General features: G+C 35.2%; 1 protein-coding gene across 1 annotated transcript in view; it reads right to left on the bottom strand.

Annotated features, from left to right (window-relative positions):
* Positions 1–818: 818 nt before the first annotated feature.
* LOC101391381 (uncharacterized) overlaps positions 819–10,598 on the bottom strand; it is a 33,998-nt gene continuing 24,218 nt past the window's right edge. Inside the window, exons 4-7 of the mRNA XM_087437572.1 lie at positions 8,627–8,668; positions 7,049–7,134; positions 5,517–5,583; positions 819–2,024 (exon numbers count right to left, since the gene is read on the bottom strand). Of these exons, the coding sequence (XP_087293698.1) occupies positions 1,978–2,024; positions 5,517–5,583; positions 7,049–7,134; positions 8,627–8,668 (242 nt within the window). The 3' untranslated portion in view covers positions 819–1,977. The remainder of the gene's footprint in view (positions 2,025–5,516; positions 5,584–7,048; positions 7,135–8,626; positions 8,669–10,598) is intronic.

Below are 10,598 nucleotides of genomic sequence, written 5' to 3'. Positions count from 1 at the left end.
GATAAGACATGTGCTTAGAATAAACCGAAAGGCTCTTACTAGATTACTATGTATTAAATATCACAAAAATACCCCTTTCACCATGTCCTTCCTTGTCTTCTCACATTCTCACTTCACAAAGTCTCTGATCTTTCTTCCCTCACTTTATCCCTAGTTTAGACCCTTAGCTCATATCGACAAAAGCAAACACCCAGGCCTGAAGAATAAATTTTCTAATCAGCTTCACTTCCACTTCCCACTCTTAGTCCCAAATTTTAAGAAATTCAACATGAACCATTCATGGGGTCATGTTGGTCTCTTGGTAACACTTATTATAATTTTAAACTGATTTAATTATAAAAATATGAGGAGAGTTAAGGTTATTTCTTACCACAAACATTAAATTTAAATGTGAAAAGTCCATAGACAGAAGTACAGAGAAATTGATTGGAAAAGTTCAAGGAAGTTAAAGCAATTCATACTTTAATTATTCTCTGAATTTTCTAGCTCTGGTCAAGATGACACAGTCATTCTAATCCCTTATTGTCTTCAACTTGTAAATTTAGAGACAAATTTGGTCTCATGATCTCTCTTGGTTCAGCAGTTTACTTTTAATGAAAAAAATACATTTAAAATTGCCTTGGTGTTTGAGTCATTCATCTGATTAAATTAACCCAATGATACTGTTAAAATAACTTTTAAAAGATACATACCAACAGAAATGTTCTGTTCTTATTGTTTATTTTAAATAGTCAATTTAGTATAAGAACACTCTGAACATACAAGTAGGTTAAGATTTAGATTTTTAATTTATTAAAAAATAAATTTAAGTGGTCAAGCTCAAATATGTACATATTATTATTTACTTAATTTTCTTACAAAAATGGAAAGCCATATGGATTTTTATTAATTTGGAAGTAGAATATCACAAGAAGGTACTTTGTTTTGATAGCGCTTTCTAAGTTTCACTATAAATGAATCACAGCTGTATAGTAACAAAGCCTTAGTCTCTTATATCTAGAAGTTTCTTTTAGGTTATTTAAACCAATTTCCAAAGCTTTATTAATAAGAGAAACTAGGACTGGATGGATTAAAGAATTTAAATGAGAATACAGGGTGACCTATAAAAATATTCACTTGCATGTCAAGTGTGCACATCTTGTTGCATGTATAGAGTTAAGTTTCTTTTGCTAGGGAAAGTCATTATTGTTTTCCTTTCTCAGGATACTCTGACCACTTACATAAATAACTCTTCTAGTGGAACATAATGCATCAGTCAGTGCTATGAAGGGGACTGTCAGACAAATTATTTTAAATGGGCGATTTATACATATGTAACATCTCATTTTTTTAATAGGAAAAATTTTTGTATTGATTTATGCATTAAAGGATGAATGTGGGTGTCATTTTATATATCTATGTCTATGTCTATATCTAAGTATATGTATATGTATATATATGTGTGTATGCAAGGCATTTCTAAGTGCAAGCTTCACCAGTGTGTCTAAAATATCATCATCATTAGTGTACTACCATATCTTGCCTGTTCAGCAATGAAGGAAATGATAGGATTTGAGTGCCCCCTAATTTATTCAAAACAATAAAAATAGATTCAGAAGTTTAGAATGAGAAGAGAACTTAGATTTCATCTAGATATTGCAAGTCTTTCATTTGACAACACAATCATTAAAATACGATAGAATAGAATAAGTCAGTCTTAAAGAACAGCAGACGAAGCCAACTGAAGTTTCTGGCCAGAACTCCAAATCAATTAATTATAAAAATTATGCTAACACACAAAAGCAAGCATGAAAGGAAAAATTTGGTCTTCATTTTGAAATATTAATGAATGGAGGCATTTTTTATCATTGAGTCACTGGACTCATTATGATGAAATTTTCATCCTGCGATTGTACAACTTAGGAAGGTATACAATTTATTGGAGTGTCTAATTTACATTATTTACTTTTCAATTGACTCAATTTCTGTGTCTTTGTGTTATTCCGAAATTTGTGCTGCTGGCGATTTGTCTTCTGCACTATTTTCTGCAAAATGATTATAGAGAAAAAAATACAAAACATTAGTATGAGGCATACTTATATTTAAGTACAACAGGAAATTAATGCATAAACTAAATTTCAGGATTCTACATTCTTACAGGGTTGTCCTTGAATATAATTGTTAAGAAATTAAAGGAATTTCCTTTTAGAGTAGCACTATTAGAGTTGTGTGTAAAGAAAGATAGAGAATTTCTTAGACTATCTGTTCTAAAAGCCTCAGGTAAGGAACAAACATGGTTGCTCTGCTCCTAGTTTCTACAGAGATGAGAAACTAACAAAGAACTTGTATAGGGTCAGATTATAGTGGGAAGCAAGTTGAATTCCATATGTGTTTGAATTTTTTTTTTTTTTTTAAAGATTTTATTTATTCATTTTTTTCCCCCCAAAGCCCCAGTAGATAGTTGCATGTCATAGGTTCACATCCTTCTAGTTGCTGTACGTGGGACTCGGCCTCGCGTTGGACGGAGAAGTGGTGCCTCGGGGCGCGCCCGGGATCCGAACCGGGGCCGCCAGCATCAGAGCGCGCGCACTTAACCGCTAAGCCACGGAGCCGGCCCCATATGTGTTTGAATTTAAGGCAAGCTCCTTAGTCTGATTTCTCTTAGGAATAACTTTTTTTCTTGGACATGAGCAAGGAGAAGTCTATACAGAAACTCACTACTAAATTCCTCTCTGATTCTAGCATGTGAAAGGGAACTGGACTGGTCTCCCCCACCAAATCCGATGCTCCACCATTCTTGGTTGGAAGATTGGATTTATGTTACTCCTGGAGAGTGCGTGAAAGGGATGGGGAGAGCCTTTGCTCCTAGGGAAGCAGAGCATTTTCCACAGTTTTCTTCTATTTGGAAATCACAGGAATTGTGCATCCCATTCTCCCATGAGAAATGGGCTGTGGGGGGTCACATGTGGCTGACAGTATGGGCAGCTGACTAAGACTCACTTATTCTCATTTTCCACCAAGCGTAAATCATGTGCAAGTTCAAGGAGGTTAAAACAATTCATACTGTATATTTTAACATTTCTACTTCTTGTTGAGGTGGCAGGATCACTCTAATCTCTAATTATGCCTTTAACTTATAAATTACTTTAGAGCGTTATTCTATATAGATAGGACAAACATTTTTTGGTAATCTTATGTGTTTCCCAAAATTTCCTGTGAGATGAGATCAGATTTTATAGCCCATTTCACTAACTTACTAACACACATTTAAGAACTTTATTTGCACAAATATGGGGAAATGAAATGAGCCTAAAATTTGGCTCATCTGACTTTCCACTGCCTTTACGTATATTTGAGATGTAAACAGAGAAGCGAAGCATTAATCTAGCTAATGTGGAAATGCACATGATTCCTTGGGTACACCATATTCTGTCTTCTTCCATGCCTTTGCTCATGCTGCCCTTCTGCTTGGAACTGACTTGCTCGGGGTGACATCCACGTCCTTGAAGACTGACCTCTGGTGATTCCATCTCTAGAAGCCTTTGCTACCTGCCTCAGCCTCTTTTAGATGCTATTGCTTCTGCTCCCTTAAAACTTGTTCACTACAATCATCACATTCTATCTGTTTCCCCCACTAGACCCTCAGTCTCTAAAGGACAGAGACTCACATTGGTATATCTAATGTGAGTGTGGTGCCCAGCTCACAGTAATCATTTAATAAATGTTTGTTGCACTTAGACTTACAAGAATATTTTGATGCTCTTTGGTGGATTAAATTGTCCCAAACTTTTGTGAGCTACTCCCCAGAGAGGCTCAAGATTGTATAAAAAAAAAAATGGCAGAGGAAATGCTACACACTCAATTTGTCACCAGAATAAATCAGTAGTTAAAAGCATAGAGAAATTTAGGTAACAAAAAATCAGGCTTTGGGTGGTAATTGCTCCATTTTAAAAACTTCTCAAAGCATTTTTTTTTTGAAACAATGCAGAAAGTAGATAAAATAAATAATTTACAGATATTTGTTCTAGCTGCAAGTCCTTTAACAAGGTAACCTTAGTAAATGAAGGGAATCTGGTACATGACTCAAAACTTTTGTTGTTTTATGTATCTGCAGACTGGGTTTGATTAATCCTTTTAGCTGAGAATTAAGTATATGCCATTCACTCAACAGAGCATGAACTTCCTAGAACTCATTATGTAACAATCATCATTAAGCTTTAAGAACCCACGAGATAACATGATGAGGCAAGTCTGGTATATAGGTTATGTGGCTGCGGTGGATCTTTAAAATTCTCTATTTTTATGATGTCGAAGTGTATAAAACCTAGCAAATGCTTTGAAGATAGGTGTTTGGTCCAGGGTTAAAAAAGGAATCTGGAAATTTAGAGAACCTCAGTTCTGTTATGGTTTTTGATAATTACGGGAAAGCTTTCAGTTGATTTTGTAGAAAGCAGAATCAGATCCCTTAATGCTTGAGCATTAAAGCCCATTCCACAGAGACTTATTCTTGGGGCACGTCTCCCAAAATAGACTTTACTTGTATTTATGCTTCAGGCAAAGTTTGATAGGAACTATATACTCAATTAGTGATGTTATACAAGAGCCCATAATGAATGAAATAAATGAAATTGGCTAGGTATTTAAAGAAATAGTAGAGGCAGTGACCGCTCTTCAGCTCTTATGAATTATTCTCACATTGTCATGGGGGCTCCAGCATTGTTAGAGTTTAAATTTTTTTCTGTAAGATAGTACTAATGTCTGGATGTTTTTTAGTGTAAAAACCTCTCAGTTTTTAAGGTTGGCAATAAATAATCTTTTTAAAAAATACTGCGTGGGTCAATACTGTTCTGTGTGAACAAAATATTCCTGCAGTCTTCCACACTTTGTGTATCTACTTAGCACCTGGGAGTGGAAACGAAAACAGGGGCCAGGTGACTGGCCACATTGTGCAGAGAAAGTCATTTGAGAACGGAACCTGCAATATAGGTGACAGCTAACAGGCATGAGCACTTACTATGGCCAAGAATTTTTCTAGATGCTTTACTTGTAGCTCATTTAATCCTAGGAAACTCTATGAGATTGACACTATCATTATGCCCATATTAAATTATCTCCACATTAACTATTGTTATCTCCATATGAGTAGCTCAAAGTTACAAGAGTTGGAGTACGGATTCAAATCCAGGTCTGGCTTCAGATCTGGGGGTATTAAACTATATGCACCACAGGGTCTTCTATACACAGCTTTGCATTTTGGAAAATAAGAAGTGCACAAAAGAACTTGTTTTTCACTTTTGCTTATAGTATTTGTTTCACTTTTCTTTTTTCTTTTTAAGATACTTTATGCCTAAGGGAGAATTTCATTATGCTGCAGACAAACGTTCATATAAAAAAAAAAAATCTTATAGAGGCAGCATTGATGAAATAGAATATAAATAATTGGGCCCTAATTGGGTGCCCCCCTCCCAGCTCAAAGACGTAACTCAATTGATTTCCCTTCCAAAAAGGCAAGAGGCAATAAGAATATTAGCACCAACCTAAATTTTCAGTTTTTACAGCACTTGATTCAGTGTCTGTGCCTTGTAGCGATGAAGATGTACTTTTCTATGAATAAAAAACAGAAAAATATTAACGCCACAATTTTCTAAACTTAAAACATTATAAAGAAAAATGCCTCAGATTAAAATTTTTTTTTTAGCTAAAGTTTGTTTTCTTTTGGTAAAAATTCACTTTGTAGAGTTCTTTTTAGAGAGAAGTCACTGTTTCATAGATATTTACAAACTTTGATTTAAACTTGTACTTGTATTTCTAAATAGTATTTGTTATTTCCAGAGATGAATTATTACCCCAAACATTGGCTCTGCCATATTTCTCTGCTGTAATGAGAAGCTAAAACAGAAATTATTAAAAAAGAGCTAAGAGCTCTTTGTCTTATTGACCATGACCCAATTCTTCTATATCCATATATAAGATTTTCTCTGAATTTTGCCAGATAAGTATTTCATTGACTTTCAGATTTTAGATCATCAACCAGGAAAGAAAACAAGTCAGTTTGCCATGTATGACCAAACACAATATTTTTCGCCAATATTTATACTGCATACAAGAGAAGTCATTTCATATTCAGTCCTTAGAAAATCTCTCATATTAGAGCAGACACTCTCTATTACTTCACTTTTATTAAGAAAGTATTATTTAGAGGAGATAGATTTACATAGAGTAATGATTATCAATTATAGGTTTGGATGATTATAGAAGTCACCTAACAGAAGTAGCTAAAAAAGAAAAGAGTAAAGAAACTTCATGTAGATTTACTATCAGTGTTGTTGTTACAGCCCCACCACTGCAGTGTTGTTAACCTCTAAACAAGTCTTTTTCAAAGAGTATGTATAGTGGTTATGGTATGGAGATCACAAAGAGAGATCAAGGATAGAGGATGAATGAGAACTCAGCTGTACCAATCTTCTGACTAGGTACTTAATAACCTAGAATTACAGTTCCAATTACAGCATCATAAACACACACACAAATGTGGTGTCTGAGACATGTTAAATAGAAGGTTATAGTAAATGTTATGTGCTTTGGAACACTGTGTCATGTGAACTTAAAATTAGCTTTAGTGATGAAAAAAATCACTCATGCTGGAAAATTCATGGGTGGAGTTTGAAAAATTTGTTTCAGGAAATATGAGAATAAAAAAAGCAAACTTTTTAAACATATGTAAATATGTTATTTTAAATATTTTTCATCCACAAATTAAACTAAATATTGTAATTAGAAAATTATTTCATCTAAATCCATCAAAATATATTAAATCAGGTTAGACAAAAACTTCGGAGGATCTTTCACTGGAAAATGGGGATAGATTTATATTTGGGGTTCCTTTATAGGCCAAATGCAAACAAAAATTTCTACCAGAGTAACTCAGTGACTTCTGCGTGTCCAGTTGAAAAAGATGGAATTTTATGCAGTTTTGTTTCTCTTTAAGTTTAATTGAACCCAGAGGGATAAACCCTCCTAGAGCTGTTCACACCAGTACTTATGGCAAAATTAAAAATTGAATCCTCACCTTTCTCAGCCAGCGAACACCGTAAACAGTAAGGAGGATAATTCCAATGAGACCAGCCATCACCGCTAAAACAATGACGACTATCACTATGGGAGACAAAGAGAGCAGAAAATTACAAAAGTGTGAAATAAACTACCACACAATTTGAAAAATAAAACAGGTAAAGTCAAGATAATACCAATTCGCCTTTTTATAGAAAGTATGTTAATATGCTTTTATGTGTATTTTATCTTTTCAAAGGTTTTTCACAATAACCATGTGGGAAACTGGAACTTCGAGTGGTAAAGTCCTTTGTCCAAGATTACACAACTAGTGACAGAACCAAGATCCAAGGGTTCCACCTCCAGTCTAGTGTTCTTTACAGGGCCTCAGAGGCGTCATTGTGGATAAGAGCTATGTGGACATTCTAGCCCGATATGGAAAAACCACAAACTCACAGTTTCAAAGTTATGACAGAAAACAATGTCTTGATGTATAAAAAGGTATTGGACAGATCATAGAATCAGAAGTTTGGAAGGAAACTGGTATGTATAAGTAGTTTACAAATGAGGAAAAGAAGTCTAATGAGTTTAAGTTACTTATCCTAGGTGATACAACTAGTTAGAAATAGAATCATAACTATAATCCAGGTCACCTATGTTCTAAGCTTCTGTTCCTTTCACAGTATCCTTAAGCATAGTCTATAATATCATCACTAAAAATATTTTTCAAATCTTTTACATGTTGAGAATGAAACAAAATTTAAGTTAGAAGTGCTCTCATATATTCATAGAATATTTATAGTGTTTCCAAATGAAGTAAATAGAACTGAAGGCAAGATATACAGGTAAAACGGCATAGTTATTTGGCTAATTTATATTTAAGAGCCTTATTACTGATAAAAAAGTAAAAGTAGTTTTTCCTCCCACTGGTATTCCCCAGCCCTCCTGCCACTTAGCTTTAATTTATGAGATTTAATTTACAGTGATTCAGTTCTAGGATCCATTTTTCTTGTGTGAAGTGTGGACACAGGCCAAGTGTGAAGGGAAGCTTAGAAATGCAGAAGAGTATATTAGCACATAAACCAACTAAAGCCAGATCTACAGCAGCACCTAAAGGGGGAAGCAACAGTTACAAAGGGTAAGAAGATAGTCCCAAAGTGGTGGCATAGGGCCAAAAATGAATCAGGATTGAGACATGAATGATCTATATTAATTCTTGATATGATGCCAATTAATTGCATGATTTTAAGCTCCTTGTTTTCTTTATAGTAGGGAAGAGAGAAGTTGAATTGTTTTATAAGCTCTTCAGAGAGTTATCTCAAGTACCCATGGTTGGTTAGACAGCTAAAAAACCTAACTTAAAAGAAAAATTATTGTTATGTATTGCTATTTCCAAAATGTTTACAAAAACAAGAAATGTCTGTTTTAATTTAAAAGAGAGCATATTTTGTTTGCCTTTATAATTTTGTGTGACTAAAGTTAATAACACATACTCTTTTGTTTTTAAAATTGACTTCTTATTTTCTTAGGCATTTGGAAGTAGCAATACATAATTTAAAATGGAATAATTGCCATTCCATGTCAAATAATAACATACCTGCAAGTGAGAACTCAGTGACAAGTTCTGGATTTCCTTCTTCTAAAGAGAGAAAATTTCAAAATAAAGTCAAAATACATAGGACATGTCTAAACAATAGCATTCTAGAATTAGATTGTGTAGTGGGTTTCTTTTTCTTTTTTTTTTTTGTGAGGAAGTTTAGCCCTGAGCTAACATCTGATGCCAATCCTCCTCTTTTTTCTGAAGAAGACTGGCCCTGAGCTAACATCCTTGCCCATCTTCCTCTACTTTACATGGGATGCCACCACAGCATGGCTCGACAAGCAGTGCGTTGGTGCATGCCCGGGATCCAAACCGCTGAACCCGGGGGCCGCGGCAGCAGAGAGCGCACACTTAACCGCTTGCGCCACCAGGCCGGCCCCGGGGTTTTTTTTTATTAACTATGTGTGGGGAACTATTGTTCAACTTTCAACAGTTAGCTAGTAAAACTTAGGAGGTAATGTGTCAGTTTTAACATTAGGAATTCCGATATCTACTTTCAACTACCCAACAAGTTTTCATGGGTCAGAAATTAGCAAATCATCTCATTAACTAAAGGGAAGAGTATGAGAAAGTATTGGAAGAACCACCTATTGACTTCCACAAGAAGCAGTGCATTTTTAAAAAAAAACATAAAAATTGTGAGAATAAAATAAACACATTGCACCATCACCCCACATGGACTTCAGTCCAACCCAAAAAGAGGTCATATTGTTATCAATTTTCCAGATTTATGCCACAGCCAGCAGCTGAATCCAAATCCTTATTGTGTCTCATCTGAGCTTTTGTCAATAGTCCTACTGGATTCCCTGTCTACAGAAGTTTCCAGTACAGTTGCCTTAACGCCTTTCCAAAGTCAACCTCCTCCTTATCAGTCCACATCTTACATTTCATTTTCTGATGTTTCCAAATGCCATTTTATGTCACGAAGACCTCTTACTACTATAGCCATACCATTTTCTTGAATTTAATTATTACAAATAACATATTACACTACATTGCAGCACATGGTCTAGGACTAAGTTATATTTGGTCATTCTTTAGCAGTTATGTCTAAAGGTTAATTGGGTCTTTTCTTCTCTTTCTTTGTGGCAGTCAATACTTGTGGTTGGTGTGTGAGCTCTGGAATAGAACAGATGGGGCATCTTACTAGTTGTGTGGCCTTGGAGAAGTCATGTAATTGCTCTGTACTTTAGTATTCTCTTGGGCAAATGAAGGTTATAATACCTATCTCTTTGGGTTCCTGTGAGGATAAAATCAGATAATGCATGAAAACACTTAGCACCATGCCCCACCATGCTAGCCATTATTTATAGGATTCATGGAATGTAGCACTGTGTGTGTCTGTAGTTGGCCCTTAAATGCTTTCTGGTTTGACACCATCATGTCAGCTTCACATTGAAATCACTTTGAAAATTAGATTGTTTAATTGGACCCAGAAACCTAATAATTAGTTCTAAGCACTTCGCCTAATTTTCCTTCCTTAGTCTCTGTTCTTCGTAAAATCCCTTGCTTTTCTTTATCTCAGTACGTTTTCTCAATGTTTGTATTAGTTAATGATCCTGTAGTCACTTGAAGTCTTCTCTGAGGCTTTATTTTAAATCCAGAGTATCCTGCCTAAACCCCATCTACAAAAGACTCTCTCCCTTTCTATTTTCAACCAGCTCTTGCAAAATCATCATCTTCTCCCTAGAAAAATAACCAGAGAGATAGTGAATGCCGCCTGACCTCCCTTATCTCAGCACCCTGCTTGGCTTATAGTTTATTAGGCACTCATGAAGTGTCAGGCTCTGAGCTAAGCAATTATACATACATCTCATTTAATCTTTAGAGAAATACTGTGAGGTCAGTATTATGGGACCCATTTTAAAATTAAGGGGACAGAGGCCCTTTACAGAACTTAGTTCAGCTCACTCAGTGTCAGCAGCTGGGACAAGGCCAAGCCCAGGGCTGAGTCCAGCTTGGTGTGACC

This window comes from Ceratotherium simum, chromosome 12 (genome assembly GCF_057802395.1).
Source record: "Ceratotherium simum simum isolate JZ-2026a chromosome 12, ASM5780239v1, whole genome shotgun sequence".
NCBI classification, from domain to species: domain Eukaryota; kingdom Metazoa; phylum Chordata; class Mammalia; order Perissodactyla; family Rhinocerotidae; genus Ceratotherium; species Ceratotherium simum.
This window is presented reverse-complemented; position numbering and strand designations above follow the sequence as displayed.